The sequence below is a fragment of the Babylonia areolata genome, chromosome 11 (genome assembly GCF_041734735.1).
Source record: "Babylonia areolata isolate BAREFJ2019XMU chromosome 11, ASM4173473v1, whole genome shotgun sequence".
NCBI classification, from domain to species: domain Eukaryota; kingdom Metazoa; phylum Mollusca; class Gastropoda; order Neogastropoda; family Buccinidae; genus Babylonia; species Babylonia areolata.
Genome location: NC_134886.1, coordinates 2,499,191 through 2,519,190, shown reverse-complemented (window position 1 = coordinate 2,519,190; position 20,000 = coordinate 2,499,191). Strand labels below are relative to the sequence as shown.

Sequence of the window (20,000 nt, the reverse complement as noted above, 5' to 3'; positions counted from 1 at the left end):
GATCTTCTCGATGATTTTCTGGTGCGCGTACACATATGTATGAAGATGTGTTGGTGTATTTTTATGTGTGCCGTGTGCAGTGTGTATGTATAAGAGAGAGAGAGAGAGAGAGGGGGGGAGGGAGAGAGAGAGAGTGAGAGAGAGATAACTCAGAACTCAAAACGTTTTTATTCAAGGATTAAGATTTTATGCATTCCCTATTCTTCCAATCTGTCCTTGCTAATCTACATCTATTACAAATAGCACACACATAAATGAAAGGAAAAGGTATTCATGCAGAAGGGTATACATAATGAAGAAAACAACCCCCCCCCCCCCACACACACACACACCCACACACCCATGCTCACACATGCACACACACACGCGCGAGCGCACACACATACATACACACACACGCGCGCACACACACTGACAGCACCCCCTCCCTCCCCATACACACTAAGTTTGACAGATGGATAGGACAGTGAGTCAGAGAGAGAGAGAGAGAGAGAGAGAGAGAGAGAGAGAGAGAGAGAGATGTCATCAGAGAGAGACAGAGAGAGACAGACATACAGATTCTCAGTTTCTCAGGGAGGTGTCACAGCGTTCGGACAAACCCATATCCCCAACACCACGTCTGCTGGTCAGGCCTTGAGTGCATGCATATTTTACCTATCAGAGTGGATTTTGTCCACAGAATTTTGTCAGAAGACAATACTAATCCGAATGACTAGATGCTCAGTTTGATTTTCCAGTGAACCTTGGGAGAAAGGGCGAGATTGGGAATCGAACCCAGACCCTCACGGACACTGTATTGGAAGGTAAGCGTCGTAACCATTCTGCCACCTTCCTCTTGTACGAAGCACGTATGTGTATTTTGTGTCAGCGTCAGTATGCCCCGGCATGCTTGTACCTCGCTGTGTTTAGGCGTTAGGTATGTGGTGGTGGTGTATGTGGTGTGCGTGTGTGTGTGTGTGTGTGTGCGCGCACACACACTCGCACACACACACACACACACACACACACACACACACACACACACACACACACACACACACAAAATGTTAAGTGGGTTTTACCTTTCATTCATTCCTTTTCACATGCACCGCACGCAGAAAGTGAGAAAGATAAAGCCAGAACTTATCTGTGAACAGTTTCAGTTATCTTGTTGAAACGTATTATTTACGAGATTTTGTTGTCTGCATAATCAGTGTATATAAACATCAAGGAATAGGTGTCAACCGTTCTGAAGAAATATCCAAAGACAGCACCTTGAAACGCTCCACACACATCATCACTTCACAGTTCTCAGCAATGTTGCTGTCATCATAAGTTATGAGCACAGAGTGTCACATCCAGCATCACATGTGAATACTGGAACATCCTTTCCTGAACAACCCAGGCTCTCTCTCTCTCTCTCTCTCTCTCTCTCTCTCTCTCTCTCTCTCTCTCCGGTAGGAGGAAGGTGACAGAATGGTTAAGACGTTCGGCTGTCAATATAAAGAGTCGGAGAGGGTGTGGGTTCGAATTCCGCTCTCGCACTTTCGCCTAAGTTTGACTGGGAAATCAAACTGAGCGTCTAGTCATTCTGATGAGACGATAAATCGAGTTCCCGTGTGCAGCACGCACTTGGCGCACTGAAAAAGAACCCATGGCAACGAGAGTGGTGTCTTCTGGCAAAATTGTGCAGAAGAAAACCACGATTCTGATAGGTACACAAATATATAAGCATGCATTCAAGGCCTGATTGAGCGCGTTGGGTTATGCTGCTGGCCAGGCATTTTGCATAGCAGATATAGTGTGGTGTGTATGGATTTGTTCGAACGCAGTGACGCTTTCTTGAGAGACTGAAACTGAAACTCTCTTTGGTGCCTCAGGCAGAACTGGTCGCTTTACGGGCTGAAAGAAGGACAAACTCGTACAGTCAATGCAACGACGTGAAGGACTGAAAGGACAAACCCGTACAGTCAATACAACGACGTGAAGGACTGAAAGGATAAACCCGTACAGTCAATGCAACGACGTACAGGACTGAAAGGACAAACCTGTACAGTCAATACAACGACGTTAAGGACTGAAAGGACAAACCCGTACAGTCAATGCAACGACGTAAAGGACTGAAAGGACAAACCCGCACAGTCAATGCAACGACGTAAAGGACTGAAAGGACAAACCCGTACAGTCAATAAAACGACATAAAGGACTGAAAGGATAAACCCGTACAGTCAATGCAACGACGTAAAGGACTGAAAGGACAAACCCGTACAGTCAATGCAACGACGTAAAGGACTGAAAGAAGGACAAACCCGTACAGTCAATGCAACGACGTAAAGGACTGAAAGGACAAACCCGTACAGTCAGTGCAACGACGTAAAGGACTGAAAGGACAAACCCGTACAGTCAATGCAACGACGTAAAGGACTGAAAGGACAAACCCGTACAGTCAATGCAACGACGTAAAGGACTGAAAGAAGGACAAACCCGTACAGTCAATACAACGACGTAAAGGACTGAAAGGATAAACCCGTACAGTCAATGCAACGACGTAAAGGACTGAAAGGACAAACCCGTACAGTCAATGCAACGACGTAAAGGACTGAAAGAAGGATAAACCCGTACAGTCAATGCAACGACGTAAAGGACTGAAAGAAGGACAAACCCGTACAGTCAATACAACGACGTACAGGACTGAAAGGACAAACCCGTACAGTCAATGCACCGACGTAAAGGACTGAAAGAAGGACAAACCCGTACAGTCAATAAAACGACGTAAAGGACTGAAAGGATAAACCCGTACAGTCAATGCAACGACGTAAAGAACTGAAAGGACAAACCCGTACAGTCAATGCAACGACGTAAAGGACTGAAAGAAGGACAAACCCGTACAGTCAATGCAACGACGTAAAGGACTGAAAGGACAAACCCGTACAGTCAATGCAACGACGTAAAGGACTGAAAGGACAAACCCGTACAGTCAATGCAACGACGTAAAGGACTGAAAGAAGGGAAAACCCGTACAGTCAATGCAACGACGTCAGGACGAAGCGAAAACCACGAGTGAAGTTGGTGACGAAAGGAAGAACGACTGGAGAAACGGAGCCGTACCTGGCCCGTTGGGTAGAAGACAGACAGGCGGTCCCTTGGACCCATTGACCACCCACGTAGAATGTTACATGTCTGTCTGAGTGTGTGTGTGTGTGTGTCTGCGTGCCTGAAATCTGAAAACAGGAAACTTCTTCTTCTGCGTTCACTCGTATGCACACGAGTGGGCTTTTTCGTGTATGACCGTTTTTACCCCGCCATGTAGGCAGCCATACTCCGTTTTCGGGGGTGTGCATGCTGGGTATGTTCTGTTTCCATAACCCACCGAACGCTGACATGGATTACAGGATCTTTAACGTGCGTATTTGATCTTCTGCTTGCATATACACACGAAGGGGGTTCAGGCACTAGCAGGTCTGCACATATGTTGACCTGGGAGATCGTAAAAATCTCCACCCTTTACCCACCAGGCGCCGTCACCGTGATTCGAACCCGGGACCCTCAGATTGAAAGTCCAACGCTTTAACCATTCAGCTATTGCGCCCGTCGAACAGGAAACGAATGATGAGCGCCTAGTGGCAGCCGTCAGTCGGCTTTGCCCAGGTAGACAGCCTTTTGTGCAATGACCCCTTGTTTGTAAAGCGCTTAGAGCTTGGTGTCCGACCGAGGAAAGGCGTCTCATATAATTCATCATTCACCCTTTGTAATGTAAATCGTGCCAGACTGCTTCTGTGCCTTTTTTTTTTTTTTTTTTTTTTTTCTTTCTTTCTTTTTATCAATCACTTAAATATATGATGTTTTTGTTGCTGTTGTTTTTCATCTAAATTTTTTCTTGAAAGAGAGCGGCCAGTAGTATTTTTTTCAGAGTATACTCTCCTTCCTTTTCTCCATTGCAGCATCCATTAAAAATATTCAAAGACAGAGAAGAGAAGCGATAGGAGGGGGGAACAGTGGATGGGGCGGGAGGGGGGGGGGGGGAGAGAGAGGGAGACAGAGAGAGAAAGAGAGAGACAGAGATGGAGACATGTCCGCCACACCCAGCCTTCTAACCAACAAGAAGTGATGTGTTTCAAGACCTTTCATTTTATTCTGCTTTTTCTTCACATGCCAACACACAACACATCATCAATCTATCTACAACATCAATCAGGATAGACCAACAGCTCCCAAAACGTGAGATCATCAGGAAAAAAAATGGAAACTTTCCACAACTGCTATTGCCTTAGTATACTGCCTGAAAGTCTGGTTTCATTGCAAGTCATAGAACTTACATATTTCTATCTAAACAATTCTAACTGAACTAAGTATGACTTAAAACACACAGAAAAAAGAACGAATGTGGATGAAAAAACAAAACAAAAAAAACAAACGAAAATACCAAGAAAGTTTAAGAACGAAGTTCGCTGAAGGAGTTTACCACGAAGCTTTTTTCCCTTCTCTACAGATTCTGTCGTAAACTAGAGAAAGAAATCAAATAGCATGATGTAACTGTGAACGAACGATATCATTTTGAACTGATTTTGAACTTAAACGTCGGAGTCCGTCACAAGGTAATGTGCGACATCATGACTGTTGCATGTTACGCCTGATGTCAACAGAATCATACACTGTCATTGAGCATAAATAGATAGATAGATAGATAGACAGGTAGGTGGATAGGTAGGTATAGGTAGTTAGCTAGTTAGTTAGTTAGTTATTATCTATTTATTCATTCATTTATTTACTTATTTACGCAGTAGAATGACTACGTTAAAAACATAACTTGTGCATTGGGTTTCCAGAGCACGATTCCAACATCAGTCTGACAATACTTTGTGAGTGAAGATGGGAGATGACTGCTGTAATTCACTGCCATCACTTCAGGGAAATCTTTTTTTTTTTTTCTTTCTTTTTTGTTTGTTTGTTTGTGTGAACTACGAGTATGATGTAAGCTTCATGGATTTTCCAAAATACGTTTCTGATTTTGTCAAACGCTGACAAGAGTTCTTACGAAGAGGCAAATACTCTAAAAATGTGTTTTAAACCAAGCTTGATAAACAATCCAAAGCATAATGTTAACGTAAGTTTCTAACAAGTAGCGCTCATATAACAACCAATAGATATGAACATTTCACCGATTCATCCTCTTCTCCTACCAAACACAAGGAGAGAAGGAACATGTGGAAAATAAACTCAGTAGAACTGAACGCTTCAAATCTTCTTCAGTGAGAGGTCAGGGCCTTTCGGAAACCTGCTGTTCTGTGAAACTGTAGGGGGCAGCACGTGAACTTCCGCCAGGGTTGCATGATGGGAGGTGACGTCACATTTTACTGGCGATAGAGGCGTTTGAGCTTCTCCATCACGTCGTCACTGCCTGCTTCCATGTTCTGCAACACGTGTCGTCATACATCATCATGACGTCACAGCCTGCTTCCAAGATTCTGCAACCCGTGTTATACATTATCATGACGTCACTGCCTGCCTCCAGATTCTGGAACAGGTGTCATACATTATCATGACGTCATTGCCTGCTTCCAGATTCTGCAACAGGTGTCATACATCATCATGACGTTATTGTCTGTTTTCAGATTCTGCAACAGGTGCCATACAGGTGTCAATACGTGTCATCACAGCTTCATGACGTCACACCCTGCTTCCCAGAGTCTGTAATAATAATAATAATGGATACTTATATAGCACACTATCCAGAAATCTGCTCTAGGTGCTTTACAAAAACGCTTTTGTTAACATAAAACATTATATCTATGTTACATACACACATCAAAATGTGACTACACACACACACACACACACACACACACACACACACACACACACACACACACACACACACACACTGCATACATACATTTTAACATACATGTGTATCTAACAGCTACCCTAACACATACGCACACACAGGCAGGCACAAACTTACATAAACACACGCACACACAATACACATTCATATACATGCATGTAGTTATGTACACATACATATGTATACACACATAGTCAAGCACAGCTAACGCAAAGGAAGTGGACCTACCACAATTGAACTTATTGCTGAGTGAAAAGGTGAGTTTTGAGACGAGATTTAAAAGATGCGAGGGAATCAGAATAACGGAGGTTATCAGGGAGCTTGTTCAACACCTGTCAAAACAACATCATAACATTACTGCCTGCTTCTATTGTGCCGTATAGTGTTGTATTTGCTATATTGTGCTGTTTTGTGTTGTAGCGTAGTGTAGTGTAGTGTAGTCTAGTCTAGTGTAGAGTAGAGTAGTCCAGAGCAGAAAATTAGTTCAATGTAGTGTTGTGTAGTGTGGTGTGCTTCGCTGTGCTGTGCAGTGATGCGTTGTGCTGTGTTGCGTTGCGTAGCGCTGCTTTGCTTAACTCACTCGGTACGGCCAGTCCTCTCTTCTCCTCTACCCAGACCCCCCGGATGTCCAGTGGGTGTCTGAATGACCCAACCTTTAGCTTCCGTCGCCAGAATTGTGGTATTCTTTGTCAACATTCACCTCTTCAGTATAAGAGCCTTCCGCTTGCAATATTTTGATGATGGTAACTGGGGTGAAACGCTGTTAACGTCGTCTCTTTCGCCGTTCGTATGGAGAGAGTTAAGAAGAACGAGAACAAGAAGAACAACCACACTGCAGGCAACAAATCAGCCACAGAGCCACAATCAGGTGTTGACAAGGAACGTTGGCACTGTCTAAAACAGACCACAATGACCCCATCCACCGGCCGCAGTGGCTGAAGAACCATGCCGCGAACCTTGGGCAGTTGAAGGGGGCGGGGGGGGGGGGGGGGTGGCGGACGAAGGGAGTTAAAGAGGTAAGGGGGGGTAAGGAGAGAGGTTTTGGAGGGGGTGGGGTGGGGGGGGAGAGACATAGTAAATCCTCTCATATAGAAATATATTTGTTGCATCGTCTGTGTATATTAGCATATTAGTACATATAACATCAAGGCATCCATCCATTCACCCGCCCACCCATCCATCCATCCATACATATATAGGCCCTACATAAGGCAAACAGGAAAGCAAACAAGTAGATGAGGCAAAGCAGACAGACAGATAGATACACGGACAAAAAGAAACACAACCACATAGACATAAATGCATCCACACGAAGAAACATTGGGCACCACAGCAGTACTGCACATAATTTGACAACACGGGAGATGATATATAAAGAAAATGAATGAATAATAATTATCAAAAAAACAAAAACAAAAAAACAAAAACACCTCCAGACTCATCTCAGCGAGAGGAGCAGCCATGACTTAAATTCGAACCCGGGACCCTCAGACTCAACGTCTAATGGTTTGACCACTCTGCCGTCGCCTCCCTCCCCACCCCCCCTCCCCGCACTCCCCACCCCCTACCTCTTTCCCCACTCACCGTGTTGGCCACAGGGCCACACCTGGGAACACACATGGTGTAGAAGGTTCCATCCGGCTTGGCGCCCTCAACCTCCACGTAGCCAGCACAGCACGCCTCGGCCTACACACGTTACAGAAATCATCAGAATCACCTTCACATATACAGTTACAGACACCGTCAGAGATACAGCAGGCTTTATTCCAGTCAGAAAACCCCTTGGTGGGGCATGGATAGAATAAACACAAGCAAAGCATGCTGCAAGGTTAAAGGTCCTATAACCTTTACGACCATCAGAGAAGTGGATTCATACAAAGTTCGGCATAGAAATGCGGGGCCCAGTCGTCTCCTTCCGCCGTTTTAACCTTCCCCAGCTGAAGTCAGGTACCCGTTCACACCTGGGTGGAGTGAGGAAAACCGGAGTAAAGTGCATTTCTCAAAGACACAACGCCGGGCACTGGCTCCAGAAGCACAACATCTAACCGCCTCTGCGAAGAAGCCACCTCCATCTTACAATACAGAAAAGATATTGAACTAAATAACATGGCTTACCATAAATCGTGTATAAGCGCACGCGCGCACACACACACACACACACACACACACACACACACACACACACAAATATCCCCCCCCCCACACACACACACACACACTCCCTCACCCCCACCTCCACACACACACAATCACCCCCCCCCCCCACCCCACCCTTACACGATCCCCCTCCACCGCCCCCCGCCCCCACCCCCACCCCCCAAACACACACACACACACAGAAGAATAAAGAAAGACCCACGTGACACACGTCCCGTGCAGCCATCTTGCCCTCCTCCCCAATCACCCAATCCTTCTTCAGTCCCGTCGTGCAGCACGCGCCGCCATTGGTGCTGGCGTCACTTCCGGAGCGGCCCATTCGAGGGAGAGCCAGGTAGCCTCGGCCCAGTCTTGGGAAGCCCAGGTAGGACTGTCAGAGAGAGAGAGAGAAAGAGCACAAGGTGAGGGAACAAGGTGGTGTTGATGTGCATGGACGTATATCTCGTTTCGTTTTTTTTTGTTTTGTTTTGTTGTGTTTTTTTTTTGGGGGGGGGTTGATTATAAGGATATTATTATTATAAGGATATTATAAGGATATAAGGATACACTGATCTATTGACATGGATCTATCGATACTAGCATTATCTATTGATAATGTTCTACTGAGCGCCTGTCCTAGGTCAGACGCCATGCTCAAACTGAGCGCTTTGTTAAAACGCTATTTAGGTAGAGGCAACTGGCAGCTGCCTTATGCGCTCCGAATTCGTTTCCTATGTCGTTTTGGTACATGCACCCGTGCGTGTGTGTAATGCAGAGAGACAGAGAGAGTAATAAATTCAAGCCCAGATATGTCTTCGCTTTCCATAATGAAGTTGAAGAAGTGTTAGAAATGGTTTTGGTTTGACTTATATCCCTAAATGCTGATTTGCGCTCAATACGAATGTATACATACATACATACATACATATATATATATATATATATATATATATATATATATATATATATATATATATATATATATATATCATATCCTGAACCACTTTTATTAAGCACCACCAATAAAACCAAAAAACCAAAAACCAAAAGCCTTTAAATCAAAACAACATGATTACTTCGAAACATTGTGCTGCACAATTCATTTTCCATCAGCGATGTGGGAATTGTTTATGGTCATTTGTAAGCGCTAGTTGACAGCCAAATCCAAAAGTGTACAGGTGACAGCAAACACGCCGGGCTCTTTCTGTAGCGTGCATGGCCACCATCAGCAGCAAGTCAGACAGTTCAGCGTCTCTGCATGGATGATGTCTTACTCTGCAGTAACTGTTGAGGCCGCAGATTCCCCTCCTGAATCATCCAGGCATCTCAGGTGCATCAGAGTGTGGGCTTCCCGGTCACAGATGGGGAGGAGGCAGCTTGGTGGTATGGGCAGGCTTCAGTCCTCACCTTAGAGACCATCTCCACATCTTCAGCGGTCATGTGAATGCTGCCGCCGTTCTTCAGGACCACGTGGTACCACTGTTCCATCAACACGCGGAGTGATGGCCTAGAGGTAACGCTACCGCCAAGGAAGCGAAAGAATCTGAGTGCACTGGTTCGAATCCCGGCACAGTCGCCAGTATTTTCTCCCCCTCTACCAGACCTTGAGTGGTGGTCTGGACGCTAGTCATTCGGATGAGACGATAAATTGAGGTCCCGTGTGCAGCATGCAGTTAGCGCACGTAATAGAACCCACGGAAGCAAAAGGGTTGTCCCTGGCAAAATTCTGTAGAAAAATCCACTTTGACAGGGAAACCTATTAAGAAAAACCTGCAGGCAAGTAAAAATACAAAAATATTGGTGGCACTCTGAGTGTAGCGACGTTCTCCTTGGTGAGAGCAGCCCGAATTTCGCACAGAGAAATATGTTGTGGCAAACAAGAGTAATACAATACAATACAATACAATACAATACAATACAATACAATACAATACAGCTACCGATGTTCCGCGAGGTCAACGCCCGCCCACACACCGCGCGGTCCCACAGCCACAGAGCGTTCTGCGGGACTGCACCATGTGTCCGGACATCAACAAGCATCAGACAGGAAGGGCCACAGTCACCGTGCTGATTTCAGGCACGTGCAGCACGTGTCACTTCTACAGGAGGACAGCGGTGATGTATTGGGACAGAGTGCGGAATGTGGGGCGTGGCCGTGCTTGATTTTTTGTTCGTTGACATAGCACTTGGGTTCGGTTCGCGGTTTGTCACCCTGATATATGCGATATTGTAGCGCATTTACATTATTGCATGGATTATACATCATTTACTCATTTCGTTTATAGATTTATCATGATCATTTCCGATCTTTCGCATCCAGTATACTTGATCTACATTTTCCTGGAAAACAGTGCTTTCACCTGAATTTAACGAGCTTCTAATGTGGAACTGGAGTGAGACTGGTTTGCATGGTGTGATTTTATCACATGCATTACTGTGTTACGTCAGTGCATTGTATTCTCTTGTACTGCATTGTACTGTATTGTATTGTGTTCTGTTCTCTTCTATTGTATTCTTGTATGATCTTCTGTATTGCATCCTATTGCATTACTGTGAAATATTTTAATTACATACCTTGACTTTTATAGTGCAGGCATCATTTTCTTCAAATTTCCAGTCTATGCAGACAAATAAATCAATGTCTTCTATTTTTGCCCACACTACATCTCTTTGTACAAAGTTTGGGGTTTTTTTTTAAGGAAAAAAAGAAGAAAAAAAAAGGTTTGACCAAACTGTGATCACCATCCGATCTTCTGTGCTCGCTATGTGCATCCCCTTTTAGTCACGTTCAAACTTGAATTAATGGGCCAAACATTGTGCTCTCTCTCTCTCTCTCTCTCTCTCTCTCTCTCTCTCTCTCTCTCTCTCTCTCTCTCTCTCTTTCTTTCTTTCTTTCTGTCTGTCTCTCTCTCTTTGTCAACACACATACAAACGCAAGCACACACACACACACACACACACACACACACACACACGCCTGTTAAACAAACCACTTGTCGATCATCAATCCCCCAGCACTAATGACACGTCCAATAAACCAGAAAACAGCCAACGCGCGATGTCGACAAACAAAATCAAGCGCGGCCACACTCGAATGGAGAGCACTTCCACTGTCCCATCACCGTTGTCCCCCCTGAGAAGTGATACGTGCTGCACGTGCATGAAATCAGCACGGTGACTGTGGCCCTTCCTGTCTGACCCGTTTCAGTGTTCAGTTTCAGTTTCTTAAGGAGGCGTTTACTGCGTTCGGACAAATCCATATACGCTACACCACATCTGCAAGGCAGCAACATAACCCTTGTCAAACCTTGAGGGCATGCTTATATATTTGTGTACCTATCAGTGTGGATTTCTTTTTACATAATTTTGCCCGAGGACAACACTCTAATTGCCACGGGTTCTATTTTTTAGTGCACCAAGTGCATGCTGCACACGGGACCTCGGTTTAACTCACTCAGTACGGCCAGTCCTCTCTTCTCCTCTACAAAGACCCCTCGGATGTCCAGTGGGTGTCTGAATGACCCAACCTTTAGCTTCCGTCGTCAGAATTGTGGTATTCTTTGTCAACATTCACGTCTTCAGTATAAGAGCCTTCCGCTTGCAATATTTTGATGATGGTAATTGGGGTGAAACGCTGTTAACGTCGTCTCTTTCGCCGTTCGTATGGAGAGAGTTAACCTTCTCTGTGATACGTTCCGTGTTTCTGTATAGAGTTCTCCGCAAATCTGGATTCGAGTTCGTTTCATTAAAGCGTTTTTGATACGGCAGTTGGTAAGCCAAGATGCCAGTTGCATTGCTTGGTTCTAACTTTTTGACAGTTACACGTGACTAAATGCCTACGTTGACCGAACTACGCCATTGGTCAGTTCCATACTACACACAGTTAATAGCGGGTTACGACCATACTAGGCTCTTCCGTCCGAGCAATGCAACTGGCTTAACGTCTCATCCGAAAGACGAGGCGCTCAGTTTGATTTTCCAGTCAAATATGGGAGAAAGGGCGAGAGCGGGATTCGAACCCATACCCTCACGGACTTTTTGTATTGGCAGCTAAGCGTCTTAACCATTCTGCCACCTTCCTGCTGATTTGGATCCGTGCTGGTGGCCGGACAATTGGTGTGGCTCTGGAGGAGGACGTCGTGCTGTTGGCTCTGTCGCTACATGGACCTCCACTCGGCAGGTGTGGATGTGTTGAGAGAACAGGTGGATCATAACGAGGATTTCATGACGTGTGTGTGTTTGGGGGGAGGGGGGGAAGGAGGGGCGGGGGGCGGGGGTGAGTGGTGGAGGGGGGGTGTGTGTGTGTGTGTGTCTGTGTGTCTGTGTGTCTGTGTGTGCGTCTTTTGTGTGTATTTATGTATGTGCGTGTGCGTGGATGTATTTGTATGTACGAGTGTGTGTGTGTGTGTGTGTGTGTGTGTGTGTGTGTGTGTGTGTGTGTGTGTGTGTGTGTGTGTGTGTGTGTGTGTGTGTGTGTGTGTGTGTGTGTGTGTGTGTGTACTGTAAACGCCCACAACTTTCAGACCATGTAAATCGGGAGGATCATGATCACCAAAGTCATCATCATCATCATCATCATTAGCACCGCCACCTCTACCATGTCTATCAACCACCACCACGTCGTTATCATTAATCAGATGCGTTCTTTATCTCATGCTACGTGGGTGGTTACCACAAATCATGAATTATTCGTGTCCATTTGGAAACATTGCTTTTTTTTTTTTTTTTAAGCTAACACCACATTCTAATATATGCCTGCACCTCCTGTAATCTCGCGTTCTATACATAGGTTCACACTTTAAAAGTGAGTAGTATGTCGAGCCTCCACACAACTAAATACAAAAGTCTGAATGTTCAAGATATTGAAATTACTTTGCAGCTCAAACTGTGATCTTTTACCAATATCTTTTCATGACAGTACATCCTGATTAAATTTTGAAGACAGCTGCACTAAAAATGAAATGAACAGAGGTTTAACTGAATCCCTTCGACCAGAATAGAATCTTGGAAGAGAAATATACAAACTCATGGAAACACATACCAACCAATAAAGCACTAAGAATTACATGTAACAGCATAGACGAGTGGATAATAAAAATAATGACCAACCCTTCAATGAACAACTATGGATATGCAAACAATCACAGATATTTAAAACAGCTTTTGTTTCTTTATTGATGTTGTTGGTATCATTTTTATTTGTAAAGCCAAAAATATTGCATCACATAAACGACCTAAAACTTAAGAAATAGCTTTGGTTCCCAAATTCTTCAAATCATATTGTTCTCATTTTGTTTTATTTTCAAAGAGAAATGTTACATTTTACACAAATGGATTAAAATTTTCAAAATTTCTTTGGATTCCGAGCAATCTTCACATCCTGCTTACATTCAACATTTATTAACACACAAATGCGAATGCACACGCACGTGCGCTCGAAAGCTATCACAAAGGGAAAGTGGAAGAACAAACGATAAAGACTGATGTAAACACAAGCTAAATGACACAACTCTAGCACACCAAGAGGCAAGGGAATACACAAGGGAATCTGAAAGAAAGCACGGCGGGTTGAATGAAGGTAAGACAGAAAGCATGAAAACACATAATTACTACAGGAATGCTCCACACAGTTCAAACAACAACGACAACAAAACAGCATAATGTTAAGAGAAGCAGAAAACGTAATCATCATGAACATATAAGAAATGACAGGAAAACGGACAAGCAAGCAGGCAGATGGCCAGGCAGACAAACAAACAGATATATGTAGGGACAGACTGACAGACAGACATGCAGAGAAATACACGCATGGATAGACTGACAGGCAGACAGGCTGAGAAATAGAGGGGCAGACAGACAGATAGATAAACAGAGATATTTTATAGATACATAGATGGATATATAGATAGAGAGGGGTTGGTAGAAGGACAGACCAATAAGTGGGTATACAGGTGTAAATAAAAATTACATTTTAAATAGACAGACAGACAGATGGGTTGGTAGATGAATTAGTTGGTGGGCGGGTTTGCAGGTATTTTACATTTTCGATAAAACACCTATAATGTGTAGTACAATGTGTTAAAACAGCCAATGAAATGGACAATATACGGAGAGATGCGTGGCTTTCTCAATAAAGTCTTAAACAAAACACAAATAAAAACAAATCTACATAAAAAGGGAAAGAGGAAATACAAAGAAAAGAACAAACGAAAGAAAAAGAGAAAGTTAAAGATAAAATACAAAAGAAAAATGTAGAAACCTGACGAGTAACATGCAATCTGAGGAAAAGACAGAGGGAAATGACGTGTGAAACAAAACCTTTCGGAAAGGAAATAGGAAACAGAAAGTGTTAGAAAAGTCTGAATGAATGAAAAAGGGAGCAGGAACAATAATTATCATAAGAGCTGAAAGAGGAACAGGAACAATAATTATCATAAGAGCTGAAAGAGGAACAGGAACAATAATTATCATAAGAGCTGAAAGAGGAACAGGAACAATAATTATCATAAGAGCTGAAAGAGGAACAGGAACAATAATTATCATAAGAGCTGAAAGAGGAACAGGAACAATAATTATCATAAAAGCTGAACGAATGAAAGGGGAAACGGGAACAGCAAAACATGTGATCTGAAGGAAAGAAATATAAAATAGGAAGTGTGTGATAAAATCTGAAGGAATGAAAGACGAAACTGAAAATCTGAAGGACTGACAGAGGAAATACGAAATGTATCATAAAATCTGAAGAACTGAAACCGAAAACGGGAAAAGTGACATAAACTCTGAAGGAAAGAAAGTGAAAACAGAACGTTCATCATGAAATCTGAATTCCAAAGAAAATGCAGTGGACATAGAAAGTGTCACATGAAAGCTAAATAGAAAAGAACAGCAGGATGTGCAGCATCAAATATAAAGAAAGTAAAGAAAAAGAGGAAAGAGAAAGACTCACATAAGATATGAAAGAAAGAAAAGGGAAAAAGAATGTTATATCACAGAAAGAAACAAAGAAGGAAGAATTATGACATGTAAAATGAAATCTTAAAGGGGAGAAAAAGAAAAATAAGACAAAAGCACAAAAAAATGAAACATAAGACATGACATAAAAACTTAAAAGAAAAACGAAACATAAAATATGACGTAAAACCTTAACAAAAGAAAAATGAAACACGAACTGTAACATAAAATCTTAATGAAATGATGAAAGAGGAAGTGTAACATAAAATCTTAATGAAATGATGAAAGAGGAAACAGGAAGTGTAACATAAAATCTTAATGAAAATGATGAAACAGGAAACAGGAAGTGTAACATAAAATCTTAATGACATGATGAAAGAGGAAACAGGAAGTGTAACATAAAATCTTAATGAAATGATGAAACAGGAAACAGGAAGTGTAACATAAAATCTTAATGAAATGATGAAAGAGGAAACAGGAAGTGTAACATGAAATCTTAATGAAAATGATGAAACAGGAAACAGGAAGTGTAACATGAAATCTTAATGAAAATGATGAAACAGGAAACAGGAAGTGTAACATGAAATCTTAATGAAAATGATGAAACAGGAAACAGGAAGTGTAACATGAAATCCGAAGGACAGGAAGATGAGACAGAAGAATGACGTAACTCTGAACGAATAAATTAGAGAGGACACAGGAGGCGTTACATATTGTCCAATAAAAGAAAGATGAGAAAATTAGTGGAGTGTAAGATGAATTTAAATGAAAGAAAGAAGAAACGTGAACTGTTGCATAAACATGTAAATGAAAGAAAGACGAAACGTGAACTGTTACATAAACATGTAAAGACGGAGGAGACAGGAGGTGTAACATAAGATCCAGAGGAAAGACAGAGGTAACAGAAAAATGTAACATAAAGGGAAACAATCTGCAGGGTCATTACTTTTTTTTCTTTCAGAGAATATGCACAGGAAAAGGGGGTGAAGGGGGAGAGAAGTAAGGTTGGGTGGGTATAAAGATGGGAACAAAATCACCCAGTTCAGAAGGAGTGTATATCAATAACTACTCATGCAGGACGGCAGAATGGAGTTTAGTATACCGCTCTTTTTTCCTGGCCATCTTCGATGAAGGAGGACCGTTTGCGTGGCATTGCAAAGGGACGGCTAAAATAGGTCTACAACAGGCGAAAAAAAAGTGGACACAGATATACTTTAGTGGTGAAGGTTTCATTTCAGCATCATGTTCAATTATTGTCTGCAATAGTTAGAATAAGACAGACATCGTTCATGGTATATGTCAACCAGATGTGAGGAAGAAAAGGACGTTGAGAGAGAGACAGAGACAGAGAGAGAGAAACAAACACACGATTTCACGAACGAGGAATATCCACGAAAGAAAAAAAAACTAAACAGCCTCTGCACACCTACTCTCGGACCAAAGATAAAGAAAACGACAAACAGTTGCACAAGTCTGTTCCACGTGATAGCACTCACAGCACTGACGGTCTAAGGGTGGAAGCCAAGAGAAAAGAAAAGAATCAGACAATAAACAAACACAGTAGTCACACAACACAAACATAAACGAAGACACAGCTCCAAGCCAGTGCATGCCAAGCGCTTCAAAACCAACACACGGAGCATGGCTGCCTGACGAGAGAGAAAAAATCACATAGACAGGAAGAAAATCAAACACGAAGCGACAGGACACCATTTGTTCGAAATAAGGTCTCCTTGTCGGTACATATATATGTGTGTGTGTACATACATACATACATATATATATATATATATATATATATATATATATATATATATATATATATATATATATATATAATCATGAATGTATGATACGTATATGTATGTACATACAAATCGACACTTTCTTAAGGCCAGCACTTTGACCTTCCCTGTTCTTTATCTTTCTGAAGATCAATTCCTGAACCACGAGCTACTGTGGAGAACGCTGACCACAGTGCAGATTGATAATACAGTGTCCAGCTGGGAAATCGCTTTGTGTAGGGTTTAGGGGGTGGGGTCGAGGGCGAGGCGTGGGGTGTGCGGGTAGGGGGTGGGGGAAGGGGCGGCAGCAACGTGGTTATCGTCCGCGATTCAAGCCAGTCAGCAAAATGGTGGATGCTGTCCTGAAAAACCTAGCACAGGTCCAAAGTTACCGGAAAACAGCCTACCCCCCACTCCCCCCCCCCCACCCCCTGCCCCCCGCCTCTCTCTCTCTCTCTCTCTCCGTTCCTCGTTTACATCTGTGTGGTTTGACAATATAACGGACAAGGCCGTGGTTTCTATGACAATGAGATCACATCGTGTTTTGTCATCGTACAAAGACTCACATTGCTCATGACAACAAACTTCAAATTTTTATCTGACTCTCACTTTTAACCCTTCTCTCCCCTTCCTTAACACACACCAATACCACAATCAACCAAAACTGTTTCAGCCTATTACAGTCGAAGGGACAGTGAATTCATCATCATTTTTTCACAAGGTGGCTTGTCATATGAAGGCGCTTTCGCCGCTTTTAATCAACCTTCCCCGACCGAAATTAGGTACCCAATATTCCAAATGGAGGACACTTTGGGGTCACATGGATAAAATAAACACAAGCATAGCATACTGTAAGGTTCCTATAGCCTTTTACGTCTATCTGGGCAGTGAAATCATATCCACTGTGACCAGGGCTCGGCATAGGAAGGCGGGGCCCAATCCTGTCCTTTTTACCTTTACCGACAGGTACCCATTCACACCTGAGTGGAATGAGGAAAAACGGGAGTCCAGTGCACATCCCAGGTACACAACACCATGCTGAAACGGGGCCTCGAACCCTGATCACTGGTGAACGACACTGGGTCATTTGTCTGACACCTGGTTCTGACCACGGTGCCCTCTCAACAAAACCACCAACACACAGATCAACACACAGATCAACACACAGACCAACACACAGATCAACACACAGATCAACACCACCACAGACCACGCAACATGACGCCACTTCACAACACAAAAAGACAGACTAAAAACAAATCCCTCATACACTTCACCAATACAACGATGACTGCTCAAACACTAATAACAGAAAGAAGAAGAAGAAGAAAAAAAAAAATGAAGACATAAAAGCAACAACCACCCAGTCATTACTGAAAATAAAAATGATTAAAGAAAAAGAAACAACAAACCAGCAAGGCAGCGCATTGTGGCCTGTAATGGCCTGCAGAGCGCTCAGTGTCAACAGGCAGACTTAATGTCCAGCGTCAGAATGACACCTTCGCCCTCACCCCCCCTCCCTGCCTCACCCCCATCTCTCTAGAGACACTGCCCCCCCCCCCCACCCCCCAACCCCCACCCCCTGCTCAACGTTTCAAAGAAACTCGTTGGCAGCAATCGAGAGGATTCTAATTCCCGCTTCCAGTCTGTCTCTCTGCGTGCTGTCTTTGTTTCTGTCTGTCTCTGTCTCTGGCTGTCTGTGTCTGTCTGTCTGTCTGTCTGTCTGTCTGTCTCTCTCTCTCTCTCTCTATATATATATATAGTATACATATATCTAAATATATTTATCCGTCTGTGTGTGGTGTGTGTGTGTGTGTGTGTGTGTGTGTGTGTGTGTGTGTGTGTGTGTGTGTGTGTGTGTGTGTGTGTGTGTGTGTAAACGGTATCGGTAATGTCTGGTAGAGCCTGTTTATGGACTAGGAAGGTTCATGGCTTGAAAAAAATATGGACTTTGATTTTTTCCCGCCGCATCTGATAAGAAACGGCAGACAGTACTAAATACTGGGGAAACATTTAGTTTGAAGACGTGTTTGTCCCATAGCTGTATGTGACGTATATATTGAGTGAAAAAAAATCAGAATCAATTGAATTATCTTTTAAAACACTCAGACACATAAACACATGCACACACATACAACCTTTGTCCACCCCACCCCCTTAGACACACACACACACACACACACACACACACACACACACACACACACACACACACACACACACACACACACACAGGGGAGGGAGGGAGATACTGAGAGAGAGGGGGACGGGAGGAGGGGGGGGGCAGAATAGTTTTTCCCCCGTGAATGGTTGCTGGAGTGGTGAGACCTTTGGGAATGACACTAGCTGTCGTCATCAACCTTTCTGGGTGGACATTCCGAGTGGACTGTTATGAATCAGAAGGATGCCCCATAATCAGACCAGCATAAAATCAGAAGGATACTTCACAATCACACCAGTATAAAAGCTGATGGATTATCATGGATCAGAAGGATACCCCACAATCAGAACAGCATAAAAGCAAGTGGACTGTTATAGATCAGTAGAAAACTAGACCTGCATAAAACCAGTGCGCTGGGACTGCCATTGCCCTCAATGCACTCACCACTGAGTGCATGATGAAGATACAAATCAAGTTCTTTGACTAAGGAACCAGAGTAGGGGTGGACATAATATGGAGGATGGTTGGGTGAGGGGCGGGGGTGGAGGTGATGGGATATGATAAGGAAAGAAGTCAATGTTGTATAATTATCGACAGAAAAAGCAGGTCTGACAGTTTGATTATGTGTTTAATAAACAGATTCAGACAAAGACTGTCACGTAGTTTGATTGTCTGATTGGAATATCGATTCTGACGTGGACACACACATAGCTTGACTGTGTGATTCATATGTAGATAAAACCACAGATAAACAAATAGATAAACAGACATACAGACAGAGATGTACAGAGAGACCGACAGGCAGACAAGCACACAGACACTGAGACACACGGATGGACGAGATAGAACTTACTTCTCTGCGCACGCGTGGCTGGCTTGCGACATTCTGAAACCAAAACCACAATCACTTGTTATTGTCATGATCATATTGTTAAACTTTCTTCTTTTCCTCTTCCTCCTCCCACTCCTTCTCCTCCTCCTCCTCATCATCATCATCATCATTATCATCACCATTATTATCGTTCTTCTTCTCAGTAGTTGTAGCAGTAGTAGTTACAAGATAAATTAAAACCTTTCACCCCAGTTAGGCATAGGAGAATACAATATAAAATATATGAAAAATCCACACACAAAAAAGAATTTC

The 20,000-nt window shown here is 43.2% G+C and overlaps 1 protein-coding gene across 2 annotated transcripts in view; it reads right to left on the bottom strand.

Annotated features, from left to right (window-relative positions):
• Positions 1 to 4,087: 4,087 nt before the first annotated feature.
• Positions 4,088 to 20,000, bottom strand: part of LOC143287269 (small cardioactive peptides-like) — a 73,601-nt gene continuing 57,688 nt past the window's right edge. Inside the window, exons 2-6 of one of the 2 annotated variants that reach the window (XM_076595215.1) lie at positions 19,710 to 19,742; positions 16,014 to 16,088; positions 8,184 to 8,351; positions 7,409 to 7,510; positions 4,088 to 5,390 (exon numbers count right to left, since the gene is read on the bottom strand). In XM_076595215.1, the coding sequence (XP_076451330.1) occupies positions 5,331 to 5,390; positions 7,409 to 7,510; positions 8,184 to 8,351; positions 16,014 to 16,088; positions 19,710 to 19,742 (438 nt within the window). In that variant the 3' untranslated portion in view covers positions 4,088 to 5,330. The remainder of the gene's footprint in view (positions 5,391 to 7,408; positions 7,511 to 8,183; positions 8,352 to 16,013; positions 16,089 to 19,709; positions 19,743 to 20,000) is intronic. The other variant, XM_076595216.1, reaches the window with a different exon arrangement.